The sequence below is a fragment of the Bos indicus genome, chromosome 22, assembly GCF_029378745.1.
Source record: "Bos indicus isolate NIAB-ARS_2022 breed Sahiwal x Tharparkar chromosome 22, NIAB-ARS_B.indTharparkar_mat_pri_1.0, whole genome shotgun sequence".
Lineage (NCBI taxonomy): Eukaryota > Metazoa > Chordata > Mammalia > Artiodactyla > Bovidae > Bos > Bos indicus.
In genome coordinates this window covers 42,331,997-42,353,003 of record NC_091781.1, presented here as the reverse complement: position 1 = coordinate 42,353,003, position 21,007 = coordinate 42,331,997, and the positions used below count along the sequence as shown (strand labels likewise).

The 21,007-nt window shown below is 37.4% G+C and overlaps 1 protein-coding gene across 5 annotated transcripts in view; it reads right to left on the bottom strand.

Annotated features, from left to right (window-relative positions):
• Window positions 1-21,007, bottom strand: part of CFAP20DC (CFAP20 domain containing) — a 268,987-nt gene that overhangs the window by 156,282 nt on the left and 91,698 nt on the right. For all 5 annotated transcript variants that reach the window (XM_070776415.1, XM_070776414.1, XM_070776416.1 and 2 more), the window contains exon 5: window positions 7,324-7,438. In XM_070776415.1, the coding sequence (XP_070632516.1) occupies window positions 7,324-7,438 (115 nt within the window). The remainder of the gene's footprint in view (window positions 1-7,323; window positions 7,439-21,007) is intronic.

Sequence of the window (21,007 nt, the reverse complement as noted above, 5' to 3'; positions counted from 1 at the left end):
TCTACAGTAACTGGAACAGTAAGTAGCCTCTAAATAAATATTCATGTCAGTGTGGCTATAAAAATATCAACTCTATTTGCTGCCTCTGGTTATGTGAAGGCTTTAGCTAAGGATCCAAGGAAAACTGGACCATTTGGCAATTTCCTCAAAATTAGCGGTTGCAAACTATAGTTGAGAGGGGCCAGGTAGGTCACTTAAATGAGTCAACCAGAAAAGCTCTGACTGTACCCACATTCTTACGAATGGAGAAGATTAAACTTCATAGGAGAACTTAAAGCTCCATTATAAGTGTGCAGTTGCCACTCAGCTCTGACTTCCTGATGTTCAAGAAAGCAGAGTCAGTTAATGTCTCAATTTTTTAAAAAAGAGGTCAGAAATATTATGTGAAATTGCCTGATTTAAAATGTCAGCTGAAATGCTTTTAAAATACTATATTTTGAAGTTTATCAACAAAATATCTATGGCTCTTTAAAAGCAGAAAAAAGTGAAAAGTGCTTTGGCAAAAAGCAGAGAACTGGGGCCAATATCACCCCAACACCAGGGAGAACCCTAGTCATGGCATTTTGAATGAATGGAGTGCTCTGTGTCACCTTACTGCTCTTTGTGGAAATTTCCCTTAAAACATGACTCAGTTTTGATTCAATAAGGACTCATTTGGAACAGACTATATTAGTAGTGGAAAGGAAACACCCTCTACTGCTGTAGCATCTCCTAGACGGGGTTGGGGGTGGGTGATGAGGAAAAATGAGATAAAGTTTTAGAATCGAGTTTCTTAATAGTTGCTTCAATACTCCTGGACATTTATAGAACATGTAAGCACATTAGAAAGCTTATACAATTTGTCCATGATAAACTCATTATTTTATGTCCCAAGTTACTAGGCATATTAGGACCTGTCAATTGTTCAACAGTTACTAAGCACTTAATATGTTCTACACTCATAAGGACCAGGAATAAAAGCCAAATGAGACATGCTGACAGTCTAAAGGGGGAGACAGACATGTAAACACAGAATTAAAGTGCTGGGTGAACAAGTGTTATGAGAATTATGAATCTGTGGATGGTAATGATGATAACTGTACCCAAAAATGTCTAGTCAACAGAGGGGAAACCATGGAGGGCTTCCTGGAAGATGTAGCACCTAAAGAGCAAATAGGAGATAAAATCCTTATCTAAAGTTTGGCCTATGTGTGTAGATTATAATTATGTACAGAATGATTACTTCAGATTTCAAAACTATATTCAGACACTTCAGTTAGTCAATCGACAAGGGTGACTGAAGTCACAAAAGCAAGGTAATGACAATCCTAACTTATTAACCACACACAGAATAATGTATGGGTCTTACATATGATTTAACTCTTGGAAACTACCTAACACTGAACTCTAAACAATCTTAGATGAATAAGGAAATCATACCCAAATATAAGACAATGGATATAATTTTATTTGTAAGGCACTAAAGCATTTCCTTAATGTCTTAAATAATTAAACCTTAATAACTGAAGTATTTGCATTTAATCTTTTGCATTTGTGAATGTTTAATATACAACGAATTAAAATAATTCTTCTATAAACATAAACCATCAATTTATTCCACAGTCCAGCTCTATGTATTATTGGTTCAGTCTCCAAGATTTCTCAGACTCAAAACCTCAGTTTTTCTTGATTCCTCCCCTTCCCTATTTATAGCCACTTTAGCATCAAGCCCTAAAAACAATGATCAGGATGTTCCCATGTCTCCACCTTCCATTTGCTCAGCCCACTGCACTGATTCATACATCAAAACTTGTTAATGAAGTTACTTATGGCCTCTTGATAGCCATATTCCCAAATATTTTCACATACTGACTTTCTCTTAGCAAAACTTTGTTGGTTTCGACACACTTTACTCTGCTTCATGCTTCGCATCACTTTCTCATTGTTGCCCTGCCTCCTTCACGCATTCTTCTTCCTTTGCCCATCCCTTTTCCTGGGCAAGTCCTTGCATTTCCTCCTCTAGACTCTTTTATTGTTGCTGCTGCCACTCTCTATTCTCTTTGCAGGCAATTTCATCCATTCTCATGATTTTAGGTGCCACTTGTATGCTGAGTTCAGTTCAGTTCAGTCACTCAGTCATGTCCAACTCTATGCGACCCCATGGACTGCAGCACGCCAGGCTTCCATGTTCATCACCAACTCCCGGAGCTTACTCAAACTCATGTCCATAAACTCGGTGATGCCATGCAACCATCTCATCCTTTGTCGTCCTCTTCTCCTCCCACCTGCAATCTTTCCCAGCATCAGGGTCTTTTCCATTGAGTCAGTTCTTCACATCAGGTGGCCAAAGTATTGGAGTTTCAGCTTCAGCATCAGTCCTTCCAATGAATGAAAGTGAAGTCTTTCAGTCGTGTCCGACTCTCTGCGACCCCATAGACTGTAGCCTACCACGCTCCTCCATCCATAGGATTTTCCAGGCAAGAATACCGGAGTGGGTTGCCATTTCCTCTTCCAGAGGATCTTCCTAACCCAGGGATTGAACCCGGGTTTCCCACATTGTAGGCAGATGCTTTACCGTCTGAGCCACCAGGGAAGCCCTTCTAATGAATATTCAGGACTGATTTCCTTCAGGATGGACTGGTTGGATCTTCTTGCAGTCCAAGGAACTCTCAAGAATCTTCTCCAACACCACAGTTCAAAAGCATCAATTCTTTGGTGCTCAGCTTTCTTTAAGTCCAACTCACATCCATACATGACTACTAGAAAAATCATAGCTTTGACTAGATGGACCTTTGTCAGCAAAGTAATGTCTCTGCTTTTCAATATGCTATCTAGGTTGGTCATAGCTTTTCTTCCAAGGAATAAGTATCTTTTAATTTCATGGCTGCAATCACCATCTGCAATGATTTTGGAACCTCCCAAAATAAAGTCTCTCACTGTTTCCCCATCTATTTGCCATAAAGTGATGTGACTTGATGCCATGATCTTCGTTTTCTGAATGTTGAGTTTTAAGCCAACTTTTTCACTCTCCTCTTTCACTTTCATCAAGAGGCCCCAAAATCAGCCCGAATTCTCAATCTGAATGTTTCAGACTCCTTTACCAACATTTCCATGTTTCCTTTTTAACCTTTCTCCTGGATTTCTATGTATTGATTCTGTCACCAGTCATTCAAACTAGGAAGCCAACTCAGCGTCATCCTTGACTTTTCCTTCTTCATTTCTAATTAATTTTCAATTAAAACTATTACCTATAGTTATTTTCCAACTTCGCTTCCTCATCTACACTCTGATTTCTATTTTCCAACTTCAGGACCTCATTTCTTTTACCTAGATTATTCATCTACTCATTCATCCATTTTTATAATTATTGACTGTCTCTGTGTGTGTCTTCATTGCTCAGTCATGTCCAACTCTTTGTGGCCTCATGGACTGTAGCCTACTGGGAGAGTCAATTCCTAGGTAGGTTGATAAGAAGTCTGGGGTCCCTGAGGAGGAGAGAGGGGTCTGGGGCTCTCAAGGGGGATCAAGGGGTCTGGAGTTCTCAAGGAAAAGAAAAGGAAAAAAAATTTTTTTTTAAAGCCCAGAGCTGATGATTGCACAACAAAACAACTCATCTTGCTCAAGGATATGTTTTCCCTTAAACTCTGTAACAATGATTATATAACAACAATGTATCCTGCTTGAGGACATCTTTCTCCCTCTTAAGAATCTTCTGACTAATCCTGTTATCTTAAAATGTATATTCTGGGAGTGGGTCTGGTAAGACCTTTACAACCTTTAGACATTCTTTTGACTTACTGTAATAACCAATTGAAAAAGTATATAGCTCCCTTGTTAAGACTAGTGAGGGGAGCACTCTCCATCCCCTTTCTGATGTCTATGTCAGAAGCTTCCTCTGTCCCTTTATATACTTTAATAAAACTTCGCTACAAAAAAGCTCTTGAGTGATCAAACCTGGTCGTTGGTCCTGAAGATAAATCTTCTTCTTTGGAGATCACGAATTCAACATCATTCACAGTAAGCTATCACTATCAGGCTCCTCTGTCCATGGAATTCTCCAGATTGCTATTCCTGGAGTGGGTCGCTAGTCCCTTCTCCAGGGGATCTTCCTAACTCAGGGATTGAACCTGGGTCTCCTGCACTGCAGGCAGATTCTTTACCATCTGAATCTCCAAGTGTCTAGGAGGAGTCAGGTCCTGCTATAGGCACTGGGGATACAAGACTGACAAAATGATATAAAACCCTGCTCTCATGGAGCTTACCTTCTTGCTACAATTGCACTGACTTTCTAACTGGTCCTGCTGACTTCTAGTCTCATCCTTCCCACCCATCCTCCAAAGTGATACTCCATCTAAAATGCAAATCTGACCCGGCACTCCTCCTGCAAGCCCTTCGGTAGCTCCCTATCACCTATGAGATAAAAGTTCAGGATCTGTGGCTGTAAACACAAAGCCTACCAGGAAGTTGCCCGGTTTTCCTCTCCAGCCTTACTACTTTCCTACTGGTCTCTTTTCAGCAACACCGAATTATTGGACTTACCTGCGCATCTCATGCAGCTACTCTTACTGCTACTATTTCTCTTCTAGGAATACCACCCCCACTCAACCTGGTTAATGCCTTCTTATCTTTCAGGGTCCAGCTCAGACATCCTCTTCTTTAGGAGCCCTTCTCTGATCATTCCCCTGGTGCTCCACAGTCACTGTGGGTTCTGCTCACGCAGCATGTACTACATGATACAGAACCGCTCTGTTTAAATATGTCTTAGTTCATTGGACCATAAGTTTCTGATGTTATTTCACATCCATTCCTCTACTGCTATTGCCCTAGTCCTCATTATCCCAATCTGGAGTACTGCATATGATATCCTCGTCTGCACTTTTTAGTCCCCTCAAGCCATTCCAAATGTCACTACCAGATTAATCTTCCCAAGCACAGAATTGACTGTATGTTCCTCTTCAAACCAAGCTTAATAGTTTCCTTTTCTCTCTAAAGTGGCTCCCAAAGAGTGGAATATGCATTGCATGTGAATGGTTTTAGACTGTTCATGGGCATGGCATTAAAGGGCTATGGATCACAGAATACAAATTTCCCTCTATCAGTTTTGTTTCAATCCTAATTATGCCCAAGAAAATGTTTCAACATGTATCTAACTCTTGATAAGTTCCTATTAATTTAAGAGTAGGCCTCAGGACAGAACCCTTAACAGGAAATAGTACTTAACTAGACTCTAAAATACTGTTTGTTTTCAGTATGTTCATTGTTATGGTTAATTTCTATTTCTGTAAAGTTATACTGGTTTTCCATTCATAAGTGTGATATAACTTAAAAATAAATTTAAGTAAAAAAATAAAGTTGAGTTCGTTTAAAAGTAAAGTATTATTTACACTGGAACAGTTAGTATCCAAATATGGTAAAGTCATGAGAGTAGTACTGAAATGACTGACATTTGAAAAAGACTAGTCAGTCATATTAGGCCAAAATTTATTAGCCTGTTACCTACTGCTTACCTACTTATACATTATGCTACTTGGGGTCTCAGAGGTTATAAAAATCTCCCAACCTGTATCAGGCTATTGGATTACAGAACTGAGGTTTCCTTAAGGCTACTTTAAGAAATCTGGCAACAATGATGTATCATCCTCTCTTCTTCAAATATGCACCACTTTCTAGCCTCCACATTTTCACTTATGCTAGAAATGCTCAGTTTTTCATCTCTACCTGTTGAAATTCTACTAATACAGTCCTTCAAAGTCAATGAAAAGAACAATCTCCTTCATGTTCAGTGTTCACTCAGTCGTGTCCAACTCTTTGCAACTCAATGAACTGCAGCACACCAGGCCTCCCTGTTTATCATCAACTCCTGGAGTTTACCCAAACTCATGTCCATTGAGTCGGTGATGCCATCCAACCATCTTATGCTCTGTCATCCCCTTCTCCTCCTGCCCTCAATCTTTCCCAGCATCAGGGTCTTTTCAAATGAGTCAGTTCCCCGCAACAGGTGGCCAAACTATTGGAATTTCAGCTTCAACATCAGTCCTTCCAATGAACACCCAGGACTGATCTCCTTTAGGATGGACTGGTTGGATCTCCTTGCAGTCCAAGGGATTCTCAAGAATCTTCTCCAACACCACAGTTCAAAAGCATCAATTCTTCAGCGCTCAGCTTTCTTTATGGTCCAACTCTCACATCTACACATGACTAACTGGAAAAGCCATAGCCTTGACTAGACGGACCTTTGTTGACAAAGTAATGTCTCTCCTTTTTAATAAGCTGTCTAGGTTGGTCATAACTTTCCTTCCAAGGAGTAAGCATCTTTTAAGTTCATGGCTGCAGTCACCATCTGCAGTGATTTTGGAGCCCAGACAAATAAAGTCAGCCACTGTTTCCACTGTTTCCCCATCTATTTGCCATGAAGTGATGGGACCAGATGTTATGATCTTCGTTTTCTGAATGTTGAGCTTTAAGCCAACTTTTTCACTCTCCTCTTTCACTTTCATCAAGAGGCTCTTTAGTTCTTCACTTTCTGCCATAAGGGTGGTGTCATCTGCATATCGAGGTTGTTGATATTTCTCCTGGCAATCCTGATTCCAGCTTGTGCTTCTTCCAGCCCAGCGTTTCTCATGATGTACTCTGCATATAAATTAAATAAGCAGGGTGACAATATACAGCCTTGACGTACTCCTTTTCCTATTTGGAACCAGTCTGTTGTTCCATGTCCAGTTCTAACTGTTGCTTCCTGACCTGCATATAGGTTTCTCAAGAGGCAGCTCAGGTGGTCTGGTATTCCCATCTCTTTCAGAATTTTCCACAGTTTATTGTGATCCACAGTCAAAGGCTTTGGCATAGTCAATAAAGCAGAAATAGATGTTTTTCTGAAACTCTCTTGCTTTTTTGATGATCCAGTGGATGTTGGCAATTTGATCTCTGGTTCCTCTGCCTTTTCTAAAACCAGCTTGGACATCTGGAAGTTCATGGTTCACATATTGCTGAAGCCTGGCTTGGAGAATTTTGAGCATTACTTTACTAGCATGTGAGATGAGTGCAATTGTGAAACCTTTTCTTATCCTGCAGTCAGATCGATTTCCATCCCTTTCACTGTACCAACAGCACATTCTCTCTCTACTGTGCTTCCTATCACAGTTTTGGTGATACTCTAGATATTCAAACAATTATATTTTTCCACTTCATAAATCTTAAGCTCTTTAACTGGAGGGAAGAGAATACATCTATTCATTTTTAATACAATCATGTAACCTAACAAATGCTTCATATACAGCATAGGCCCAGAATTAATATTTACTGAAATGAATTTAATATTTTAAGCAATATTCATGTGACACTTACAATTTTGCGCTTGATCATGAAGAGTGGGATTTTTGCATGAAGAGGGGTTGAAGACAATTCCTTATGGACTGTAGATAAATACAATCTTCTTTTTATGTTCCTCAAATCAGTAATTCTGAAAAAAGAGAGAGAAGATAAAAAGATTCCCATCAATATAATAACCACTTTTTTGGATAATCATCAAACTGATGTAATCTATCATATAGGCCCTTTTCAACAGGGAGATCAAATGCAGAATTTAAAAATTGCCTTTTTCTTTGAAGAAGTAATAAAATGTCTTCCTTAAATTCAAAGTGCACACATGCCTGAGTGTATAAATTCACTTAATATGCTAATTTATTTCAGTACTCTACCCTATATTACTAGTCTTCCAGCCTATGAAAAAATTCAATTTGTATGAACTGAGAAGCTGCTAGCCTTTAATAACCATGCTTGTTCCAGCCCCTTAAGCTTGTGTTATCTTGGGACATACTGTCACCTACTAAATAGGAAAACATTATGGGTTTCTTTTCCTAAAAATTCACCTGTCATTTTATATAGGCTCTTGGCCTGCTTAGAGACAGACACAAAACACTGACTGTCGGTTTCACTTTCCAAGCACATATCTTCAAGCCAGAATTATAATACACAAGTTTATTGCTCACTACTCAGGTCAACCCACAGTGATACCAAGGACACTGAATTTGAACATCTTTAATAGATTTAGACCACAGCTATGATCACAGGGATTAGGTTTGCTTCAAATTGATAGAGGCTCATTTTTATGTTCTGCTTCTTTTAGGTCTCAGAGGTAACAGAGCAGGCTTAAAATAGCCAAACCTGTCTCAAGCTGCTATACTGAAGCATTGATGCTTCCTTAAAAACTGTCTTTTTATTCTCCAATAATAGTGATATTTACCCCATTTTTGAGCAACTTTGTCTGGATGCACTAACTGCAAATTTTCTACAATTAGCAATTCCTCAAGAAGACATTTCATTCAAATATACTGCTACCAATATTTATAGTGTAATTAACTATAGTGTAAATCAACACAGGCTTTTCCAGACCTATCCCTTGCCTCCCCTTCACACTTTTCTAATCTCATTAAAACTATCAGTAAACAATGTTAAAAAATAGGTACAATAAATATTAGGAGAAATGATTTCAGAATATTCCCCAGACCTAAAAATTCTACCCTACCTGCACTAAACAATAGCATAAATTCATTTAAAAAGCAATAAAGCGTTTCAAGTTATTGTCAGAGTCAAGGTTTAAAATGTAAAAGTGTTAACACTACTGAGGTTTTACCCTTACAGAGATTAAGAAAATGTAGAATATTTGCCCTAGGGTACTATATTCAAAGTGGGAGGAACACATGGAGGGGAGGCAAAAAATATTAGATCACCTTTCATACCAACCTTTTAAAGTGTATTTATGTAACTTTCATTACATAGATAGTGCAGCAATATGTTTATATATATTTGAAATAATAAATGTATCCATATGGCTAGTGTTCTCAAACATTTTACCATAGGATTCAGGATCAAATATGTTTGTAAGGCATTGTCAAAAGGGCTGCTATTAACTCTCTTCAGTATCAAATACTGATTAGGAAATGAAAAACTATACATACAGCAATTTTGCAAAGAAAATGAGAACAAAAAATTCCCTTGAATCAAACAAAATGTTTGATTGCCATCAACCAAAAACTTATTTGAGACACCATTTTATTAAGGTTTGCTTTGCTTGTAGGGATAAGACTATGTCATTTTTATTTGAAGAGGTATGGATCAAATTCCAAACAGAGGACTATCTGAGTATACTCCCACTTCATCAACAGATGGAACAACAGGAACATTCATTCATTCACTTTTTCAACCAATATTCCCTGAGCCAAGCCAACATCCTGGGTATATTTTGGGGAATACAACAGTGAAAAAGTCAGGATCTCGACCTTCCTAGAGCTTCTAGTCCTGTGGAAAAGGCAGGTAAAAAAAGTATAATGAGACAAAACAAATGCGAGTTATCCCAAATGCAATGAAGGAGACAAAGAGACTGAACTAGAAAATATCAAGAAATAAACTACTTTAGACAGTAAAGTCAGCAGGGCTAGGACTTAATATGTAAGAGAGAGACATGAGATAGAAAGGAGAGGTAATAGACCAAATCATGCTGGGGCTTTATGCTAAGGTAAGGAGTTTATAATAATGTATTGTGCACAACAGGAGCCTACAAGAGGGTCAACATTCTACCATGCATGATGAATAGATATCATAAAGATAAACAGATATGGTCTCTTTATTTATTGGGGTAAGATATGTATAACTGAAATGTACAGATTTTAGTGTTCAATCTCATTTATGTATATGTTTGTGTGTTTATATATATATAAACTGAGTATTTTCTTGCATGTTATCGTAATGGTATCTTTTTATTTGGAAATAATCTCTAAGTTAGAGAAAAGTATCAAGAATAGAACACAGAAGACTCACATATGCTTTATCTCGATTAGCTTATTGCTTAACGATGAGTTTTAATAAGCAGAAGTTTTTAATTTTCATGATGTCCAGTTGATCATTATTTATAGCAGTGCTTTCTGTCTTAAAAAATCCTCACCTACTTCAAAGTTGTGAAAGTACTTTTCTGTTTCCTTTCACATCTTTATAGCTTCAGTTTCTACATTTAGCCCACGATTCATCTCACATCAACTTCTCTGTGCTGTGTAAGGTACTGGGTATGGTTCTTTCCTTTCTGTATGTTTATCCAGCTGTCCTACCATCACTTATTAAAGACTTCTTTACTCACTGAAATGTCTTGGTGCTTTGCTGAAACTCAATCGACTATAAATATGTGTGTGTTTATTTCTGGACTCTTTACTCCATATGAATCCATTTGCTTCATTTACCCATTCTTACACCAATGTCACACTGCTTTCATTACTGTAGATTCACAGTTAAGTCTTAAAACTAGGTAAAGAAACTCTTCAAGTTGGTTTTGTCTAAGATCTGTTTGGCTCTTGCTTTTCCATACAGATTTTAAGATCCTCTTATTTTCTGCTAAAAAAACAAGTTATTGAGAGTTTAACTGGATTGTGTTGAATCTATTGATCAATTTAAGGAGAACTATACTGAGTCAATCACTTGCATGATATCTCTCTCCATTTATTTAGGCCTTGTTTAATTTGTTTCACAATGCTTTCAATTCAATTCAGTCACTCAGTCATGTCTGACTCTTTGAGACCCCATGGACTGATGCACGCCAGGCCTCCCTGACCATCACCAACTCCCATAGCCTACTCAAACTCATGTCCATTGAGTCAGTGATGCCATCCAACCATCTCATCCTCTGTCGTCCCCCTCTCCTCCCGCCTTCAATCTTTCCCAGCATCAGGGTCTTTTCAACTGAGTCAGCTCTTCGCATCAGGCGGCCAAAGTATTGGAGCTTCAGCTTCAACATCAGTCCTTCCAATGAATATTCAGGACTGATTTCCTTTAGGATGGACGGGGTGGATCTCCTTGCAGTCCAAGGGACTCTCAAGAGTCTTCTCCAACACCACAGTTCAAAAGCATCAATTATTCAGTGCTCAGCTTTCTTTATGGTCCAACTCTCACATCCATACATGACTATTGGAAAAATCACAGCCTTGACTAAACGACGCTTGTTGGCAAACTAATGTCTCTGCTTTTTAATATGGTGTCTAGGTTGGTCATAACCTTTCTTCCAAGGAGTAAGCGTCTTTTAATTTCATGGCTGCAATCATCATCTGCAGTGATTTTGGAGCCCTGACAAATAAAGTCAGCCACTGTTTCCCCATCTATTTGCCATGAAGTGATGGGACCGGATGCCATGATCTTAGTTTTCTGAATGTTGAGCTTTAAGCCCACTTTTTCACTTTCCTCTTTCACTTTATCAAGAGGCTCTTTAGTTCTTCTTCACTTACTGCCATAAGGGTGGTGTCATCTGCATATCTGAAGTTATTGATATTTCTCCCAGCAATCTTGATTCTAGCTTGTGCTTCTTCCAGCCCAGTGTTTCTCATGATGTACTCTGCATATAAGTTAAATAAGCAGAATAGTATATAGAAATACCATTGAGTTTTGTATATAGACCTTGTTTCCTATGACCTTACTTCATTCATTCATGAGTTTTAGTAGTGGTTTGCTAGGTCCCTGAGAATTTTCTACATACACAACCATGTCTTCAGTAAATAAAGATTTCAACTTTTGTTTTTTTCAATTTTTATACCTTTTATTTATTTTTTCTGGCATTACTGTCTTGGTTTAGGATCTCTACAATATATGGAACAGAAGTGATGAGAGTAGAAGATCTTGCCTTGTTCTTGATCATAAGGGGAAAATGTTCACTAAGTTTCTACTAAATATGATTTTAGATGTAGGTTTCTTTTATCAGAGAAACTTTCCTTCTATTTCTAGTTTTTTGAAACTTTTTAAATCATGAAAAGGTGTAGAATTTTGTAAAAATTTTTTTCTGTATTGATAAATGATCCTATTATCTTTCTCCTTTATTCTGTCTATATACTGAATTATGGTGATTGCTTTTCAAATGTGGAACCAACCTTATATTCTGGGTGTAAGTTTCAATTGTGCTAGCATTTCTGTTGAGGATTTTTACACTTATGTTCATGAGGGACACTGGTATATAATTTTCTTGAAATATCTATGTCAGGTTTTGATAACAGAATTTAATTTCATAAAGTGATTTGGAAAGTGTTTCCTCCTCTATTATTTAAAAATTTGTTCAAAATGCTGCTAATTATTCTTTAATGCTAAGTCGCTCAGTAGCTTCTGACTCTTTGCAACCCCATGGACTGTAGCTGGCTAGGCTCCTCTGTCCATGGAATTCTCCAGGCAAGAATACTGGAGTGGGTTGCCATTTCCTTCTACAGGAGAACATCCCAACCTAGGAATCAAACCCAGGTCTCCTGTATTACAGGCAGATTCTTTACCATCTGTGCCTGAAGTTTTCTTTCTAGGAAGATTAAGGTTATACTTCAATTTAATAGATTTACAGGGCTACTCAGATTTCCAATTTTTCTTGTTTCAGTTTTGGTAAGTTGCAATTTTCATTTAAGATTGTTGACTTTATTGCGATAAATTCCTTTTTTGTAGGATCAGTAGGATCTGTAGTGGTATACCCTCTCATTCCTGACACTGGTAATTTGTGACTTCTCTCTTTTTAAGTAAATCAATCCTGCTGTGGTTTACGAAGTCCATTTTTTTAAAAGAAACAATTTTGCTGTTGAAAAACTTTTCTTTCTTTTCAATTTTACTGCTTCCTGATCTTATTTGTATAATTTCTTTCCTTCTACTTATTTTGGGTTTAATTTGTTACCTTTTTTTTCCCATTAGCTTCCTAGGATGGAAAGTTAGATAATTAATTTTAGATCTTTCTCTTTTCTCATACAGGCATTTAAAATGACAAACTTTCCTCTAAGCATTATTATAGCTGCATCCCACAAATTCTGATTATGTTGTATTGTAACTTTTATTCAGTTTGAAATATTTTCTAATTTCCATATGCTTTTTTTTCTTTGAATCTTGGATTACTTAGAAATGTGCCATTCAATTTCCAAACAGTACAGTATTTTTTCCCCTATATATTTAATTACTATTGATTTTTAATTTAGTCCCACTGTGATCAGAAAACATACTTGTAAAATTTGTTTTTCATTAAAAAAAAATACTAAGACTCTGTATGACTCAGCATAAGACTGGTGAATGGTCTATATGCATTTGAATTTGATGCTAACATTTTAAAACCTTAAACCATTAAAAACTATTTTCCCTTAAGTCTAGGCTATAGTGATTTGTCATCTACTGCTTTTTTTAGAACATTTCTTCATACTTACGAGCAATTCTAGCACCTGAATCACAATTTTCCTCTTATGTCATCATTCTTGGTGACTTTAAAGAGAACAAGTTTTAATCTAAACCTAAACCTCTTCCACAATGACAACCAATTTTTTTTTTTTCCATTTTAGTGACATAGATGAACAGTCCTACTCTGTAGCCCAGCATCACTAATGACTCAACTTCAAGGTCTTCTATTCAAATTTTCCTACTGATTCATTAATTAATTAAACTAACATTCAGTCAATGCCTTAGAGATACAGAACTAGGTACTAGAGATATGGAAGTAGCTAAGAGATGGAAATGTACTCTGGAGGGAGTGTGGGGAAAACAACTATTCTTAAGTAGCTGTTCTTAGCACATTCCACAGATGTTCTCTTATTAAGTCTCACATCAATTCTTCACTACAGGTAATATATTCATCCTCCATTTTGTAGATGAGGAAACTAGATTCTAGACACTAGATCAATTTGATTCTAGATCAAATTGATCTCTGCAGCTGCAGCTGACACCAGAGGTGAATCCAGAGGACATATGATGGGACATTGGAGTGGGCTGCCACAATGACAATACCGGCACTCTCACTCCTACTTAAACATACTCCATTCTTTTGTATTTTCCATGCCTTTGCTTATGCATTTCCCTTGGAAAGTCCCTTCTCTTATTATGTCAACTGAACTATATTCATCCATCACAGTTTGGGTTAGATATGCCACTTACTCCTTGAAAACATCTTGGATCTCCAAATTAAAAATAATCACTTTTATTTTCTTACTTACAACAGCATGTTTTCAACCTTATAACTGAATTTTTTCTACTCCTCCTTGGTGTTATTAGGTCAGTAACTAGAGTCAACTTTATGAGTCATCATGTCCAAGGAAAGGCAATGCCAAAGAATGCTCAAACCACTGCACAATTGCACTCATCTCACATGCTAGTAAAGCAATGCTTAAAATTCTCCAAGTCAGTCTTCAGCAATACGTGAACCGTGAACTTCCAGATGTCCAAGTTGGTTTGAGAAAAGGCAGAGGAACCAGAGATCAAATTTCCAACATCTGTTGGATCATCTAAAAAGCAAGAGAGTTCCAGAAAAACATCTATTTATCCTTTATTGACTATGTCAAAGCTTTTGACTGTGTGGATCACAATAAACTGTGGAAAATTCTGAAAGAGATGGGAATACCAGACCACCTGACCTGCGTCTTGAGAAACCTGTATGCAGGTCAGGAAGCAACAGTTAGAACTGGACATGGAACAACAGACTGGCTCCAAACAGGAAAAGGAGCACGTCACGGCTGTATATTGTCACCCTGCCTATTTAACTTCTATGCAGAGTCCATCATGAGAAACGCTGGGCTGGAATCAGGATTGCCAGGAGAAATATCAATAACCTCAATATGCAGATGACACCACCCTTATGGCACAAAGTGAAGAAGAACTAAAGGGCCTCTTGATGAAAGTGAAAGAGAGAGTGAACAAGTTGGCTTAAAGCTCAACATTTAGAAAACTAAGACCATGGCATATAGTCCCAACACTTCATGGCAAGTAGATGGGGAAACAATGGAAACAGTGGCTGACTTTATTTGTCAGGGCTCCAAATCACTGCAGATGGTGATTGCAGCCATGAACTTAAAAGACGCTTACTCCTTGGAAGGAAAGTTATGACCAACCTAGACAGCATATTAAAAAGCAGAGTTAAAAGTTAAACTTTTAACTTTAAAAAATTTTAAAAGTTAAACTTAAAACTTTTTAAAATTAAAAAGTTGACATTACTTTGTCAACAAAGGTTCGTCTAGTCAAGGCTATGGCTTTTCCAGTGGTCTTGTATGGATGTGAGTTGGACTATAAAGAAAGCTGAGTGCTGAAGAATTAATGCTTTTGAACTGTGGTTTTAGAGAAGACTCTTCAAAGTCCCGTGGACTGCAAGGAGATCCAACCAGTCCATTCTAAAGGAGATCAGTCCTGGGTGTTCACTAGTATGACTGATGTTGAAGCTGAAACTCCAATACTTTGGCCACCTGATGGGAAGAGCTGACTCATTTGAAAAGACCCTGATGCTGGGAAAGATTGAGGGCAGGAAGAGAAGGGGACGACAGAGATGAGATGGTTGGATGGCATTACCGACTCAATGGACGTGGGTTTGGGTGGACTCCAGGAGTTGGTGATGGACAGGGAGGCATGGCCTACTGTAGTTCATGGGGTCACAAAGAGTTGGACACGACTGGGCAACTGAACTGAACTGAACTGAAAATGTGGTCTCATATATCTCAGTTTTACCACTTGCTAGTAATATTTTAATTGAGTTTAAAAGGGTTACTAGAATTTGGTATTCCAAAGCCCGTATTAGAGTTTCAAGCAATCTCTCCTTCTAAATTCCACAAAGTAGTCTGAATTTGTAAACTTCCTTATATACAAATGCATAAGCACAAGAGAAGTAGAATTTCTGCAATTTGGAGGAAGAAAAAATTGTTAAAAATTCATCAGTATTATCATCTTGAGTTGGAAACATAGTTTTCAAGTACTGACATTTTTGCTTTTTTAGCAGTAGTTATTATTTTAGAGTAATCATTAACAACAAGTAGGGAAATAGGCCATGAAGATTAAGAGCAATAATTCTGAAGCCAGATGTTTTGGGTTCAAATTTTGGCTTCACCATTTTTAGCTGTGTGACACTGGGCAACTTACTTAAACCTTCTGTGCATTAGTTTCCTCACCAGTAAAATATGGAAAACTAATAGTACTCACAGGATTGTTGTGAGGAGTGTATAAGTAAATATACATAAAATGTTCAGACCAGTGCCTGGCACACAGAAAACTCTACCTAGGTACTAACCACTGTCAATCTGGGTGGCGGTGGATTGCTTACTAAACGCTTTGTATGTTTCTGCTTTAATATTCTTATAACTAAAATCTGACTGGCCTATATGTGACCACACTATCCTCTACTGATGTACCAACCTCCAAACTGGAAAGTGGGAATGGGTAGGGCTGTGAGCCATGACATCCTTCATCCTGCTGCTGTGAGTCTTGGTGAAAAAATATGGGTGTCACTGTAGGTTGCTATCTACAATCTGTCTATTCTATTGGCCTGAGAGGTCCCTGAGGACTGAGACCATATCCTGGTTATCAAAGCATCTCACAGAGCTTGGTTGAGAGTTTTGTAGTAAATTGGGAAATAGATGCTGAACTGTCTTTGTTGAAGCCCTACTGGAATCATATATTTGCGTATCTATTTACTATGCTTCTGTGTGTGTGTGCTTAGTCACTCAGTTGTGTCTGACTCTTTGCGACCCCATGAACTGCAGTCCACCAGACTCCTCTGTCCATGAGGATTCTCCAGGCAAGAATACTGGAGTGGGTTGCCATGCCCTCCTCCAGGGGATCTTCCCAACCCAGGGATCGAACCCAAGTCTCCCACATTGCAGGTGGATTCTTTACCACGTGAGCCACCAGGGGAGCCCTTTTTATGCACCTACTTAGTGTCAAGTCTGGAAGGAAATACTGGGGATGTCATAGTGAATCAAACAAAGTCCCTGCCCTCATGAGGCATATGTGTTAATCGAAGAAGATAGTAGTAATAAACAAGAAGCAAGTGAACAATGAGACATATAATGTGTTAGCTCTCAATAAGGACTATAAATAAAAGTAAAGCACAACAAGCTGATGGAGATGGGGTGAAAAGTATTATTTCAGAAGATGTAGTCAGGGATGGCTTCCCAGAGAAGGTGCCATTTGCACAAGAATTGAGTGAAATGAAAGTTAGAACCTGACAGATTCCAGACAGAATATTCCTGAGGACTACGTAGAAATATATTCCTTTCTATAGCAGGTCTTTTAACATAATCCAATATATATATTAAGAAAAGTGAGCCCCCTGGGCTAACAAAGCTTGAATAAGAACCACAAGATGGGTGCATGGCATGACTTTGCCCTTATGGAGGTCAGGTTTGGTTTACACAAAACAGGTCTCAGTTAAATCTATTATGACTCTGATTTCTAGAAGAAATTCTAAATGATCATGTGTCCTGCTTAGGACAGAGGTTTTAGGACTAAGCCACTCAAATGATGATGATGTTTTATTCTACTGTCTTTGCAAAAATAAATACGCAAACCTTCTCTATCTCATAATCAGGAATAGTTGGTTTTGAAGGGAAAACAAAATCATGTGCTAAGCTTAAATGGTTCTGAAAGTAAGCTGAATTGCTACTTAAAAAAAAATTAAAATTAGTCAGTCATGAGAGAGACAGAATATAAATGCATATGTGTGACGACTTAAAAGCTTCATTACGCTTATGTGCTTTTTTGGGGACAATTTAGTTGCTAAGGAAGGCTGCTTGTAAAACATCTCTTCACTTGTAATACAGGCTTGATTTTCACCATCTAAAACCTCCTGTGACTTAACAAAGCAGAAAAAGACAAGCAATACTTGCATCACTCCTCTTGCACTTAAATACACATTTTTTTTTTTTTTTAAGTACGAGTTAATACATTTCTTACATCTGTAAGTGAGCACTGATAGCTAAGGGTCAGCCATGTGATAGAAAAAGTAATGAGACCACATTAAGAAAAAATAGGGTAGTCAACGGGAAAATCAACCTCATTTATTATACTATTTTAGTGATCAGCAGGTATGTAACTCTCTCAGCTATGGTCATTAACGACACTCATTTCAAACTTAACATTTATATTTGCAAACCATTTGAAAGTAAAATTACTTTTCAATTGAATTTTCAATTCACTTTTATATCTTCATCTTGATTGACAATTTTTTTCCCACAATGGCAATCTCAGTGAGTATCTGAGTAAATGGTAGCAACCTTCCAAAAGCATAGATATCCTTATCTATTCAGGTTACCTAGTCACTTTTCTTCTGTATATATACAGTCATTTACAATCACTTGTGAATGTTCACTTCAGGTCAGAATGAACTTGCAAAACTGATGTCAGACTTCTAATGACTTAATTAATTTATTAGAATCATTCATTTTTAAAGGTAAAATGCTGTTTTTCCTGTTGTGAACAAAATTGAAATGTACGTCTTTAGTGATGCTATCAAATAGCTCTAGGTATAATTACTATTTATAATTAAACAGTATATTTAAATATGTGCAATGATGTTTAGGTACATAGCTGATAAAGCTGTATACTGAAGTTTAAAGTTTTATAGGAGGTGGTTTCATGTATAAGGTCTGCCTTATACATTCATTCCTAGGCTTCACAATCATCAAAAGGGAGTTTTATTTCATTAGCTTTCCTTGGATCACTTCTGCTAAAGTTTAAATTCATTAAGGATTCTTCTGTCCTTAATGAAGCGGAGTAATTCTGCACCTAAGATGCCTTCATGTTCTATTTAAAGCACAATATAGCTTTCTATTGTTAACATTTATTATAATAAATATTTCACATTTGGTTTTATTTTATTTTATTTTTTTCTATTTTATTTTATTATTAAACTTTACATAATTGTATTAGTTTTGCCAAATATCAAAATGAATCCGCCACAGGTATACATGTGTTCCCCATCCTGAACCCTCCTCCCTCCTCCCTCCCCATACCATCCCTCTGGGCCCTCCCAGTGCACCAGCCCCAAGCATCCAGCATCGTGCATCGAACCTGGACTGGCAACTCGTTTCCTACATGATATTTTACATGTTTCATTGCCATTCTCCCAAATCTTCCCACCCTCTCCCTCTCCTACAGAGTCCAGAAGACTGTTCTATACATCAGTGTCTCTTTTGCTGTCTCGTACACCGGGTTATTGTTACCATCTTTCTAAATACCATATATATGCGTTAGTATACTGTATTTATGTTTTTCCTTTTGGCTTACTTCACTCTGTATAATAGGCTCCAGTTTCATCCACCTCATTAGAACTGATTCAAATGTATTCTTTTTAATGGCTGAGTAATACTCCATTGTGTATATGTACCACAGCTTTCTTATCCATTCATCTGCTGATGGACATCTAGGTTGCTTCCATGTCTTGGCTATTATAAACAGTGCTGCGATGAACGTTGGGATACACGTGTCTCTTTCCCTTCTGGTTTCCTCAGTGTGTATGCCCAGCAGTGGGATTGCTGGATCATAAGGCAGTTCTGTTTCCAGTTTTTTAAGGAATCTCCACACTGTTCTCCATAGTGGCTGTACTAGTTTGCATTCCCACCAACAGTGTAAGAGAGTTCCCTTTTCTCCACACCCTCTCCAGCATTTATTATTTGTAGACTTTTGGATCGCAGCCATTCTGACTGGTGTGAAATGGTACCTCATAGTGGTTTTGATTTGCATTTCTCTGATAATGAGTGATGTTGAGCATCTTTTCATGTGTTTGTTAGCCATCTGTATGTCTTCTTTGGAGAAATGTCTATTTAGTTCTTTGGCCCATTTTTTGATTGGGTCGTTTATTTTTCTGGAGTTGAGCTGCAGGAGTTGCTTGTATATTTTTGAGATTAGTTGCTTGTCCGTTGCTTCATTTGCTATTATTTTCTCCCATTCTGAAGGCTGTCTTTTCACCTTGCTAATAGTTTCCTTTGATGTGCAGAAGCTTTTAAGGTTAATTAGGTCCCATTTGTTTATTTTTGCTTTTATTTCCAATATTCTGGGAGGTGGGTCATAGAGGATCCTGCTGTGATGTATGTCGGAGAGTGTTTTGCCTATGTTCTCCTCTAGGAGTTTTATAGTTTCTGGTCTTACGTTTAGATCTTTAATCCATTTTGAGTTTATTTTTGTGTATGGTGTTAGAAAGTGGTCCAGTTTCATTCTTTTACAAGTGGTTGACCAGATTTCCCAGCACCACTTGTTAAAGAGATTGTCTTTAATCCATTGTATATTCTTGCCTCCTTTGTCAAAGATAAGGTGTCCATATGTGTGTGGATTTATCTCTGGGCTTTCTATTTTATTCCATTGATCAATATTTCTGTCTGTGTGCCAGTACCATACTGTCTTGATAACTGTGGCTTTGTAGTAGAGCCTGAAGTCAGGTAGGTTGATTCCTCCAGTTCCATTCTTCTTTCTCAAGATCGCTTTGGCTATTCGAGGTTTTTTGTATTTCCATACAAATTGTGAAATTATTTGTTCTAGCTCTGTGAAGAATACTGTTGGTAGCTTGATAGGGATTGCGTTGAATCTATAAATTGCTTTGGGTAGTATACTCATTTTCACTATATTGATTCTTCCAATCCATGAACATGGTATATTTCTCCATCTATTAGTGTCCTCTTTGATTTCTTTCACCAGTGTTTTATAGTTTTCTATATATAGGTCTTTAGTTTCTTTAGGTAGATATATTCCTAAGTATTTTATTCTTTCCGTTGCAATGGTGAATGGAATTGTTTCCTTAATTTCTCTTTCTGTTTTCTCATTATTAGTGTATAGGAATGCAAGGGATTTCTGTGTGTTGATTTTATATCCTGCAACTTTACTATAGTCATTGATTATTTCTAGTAATTTTCTGGTGGAATCTTTAGGGTTTTCTATGTAGAGGATCATGTCATCTGCAAATAGTGAGAGTTTTACTTCTTCTTTTCCAATTTGGATTCCTTTTATTTCTTTTTCTGCTCTGATTGCTGTGGCCAAAACTTCCAAAACTATGTTGAATAGTAATGGTGAAAGTGGGCACCCTTGTCTTGTTCCTGACTTTAGATCACATGTGGTTTTAAATTAATAACATATTCTTAGACTCTTTGAATATCACTTGATTCCCTTTTTTAAAATACCTTTATTGAGGTATAATTTACATGTGCTAAAATTCACCATTTTTAGTGTACACATTTAGAATATTTAAGGAGCTATGCAACCATCATCAGAATTCAGTTGTTGAACATTCTCATCACCAAAG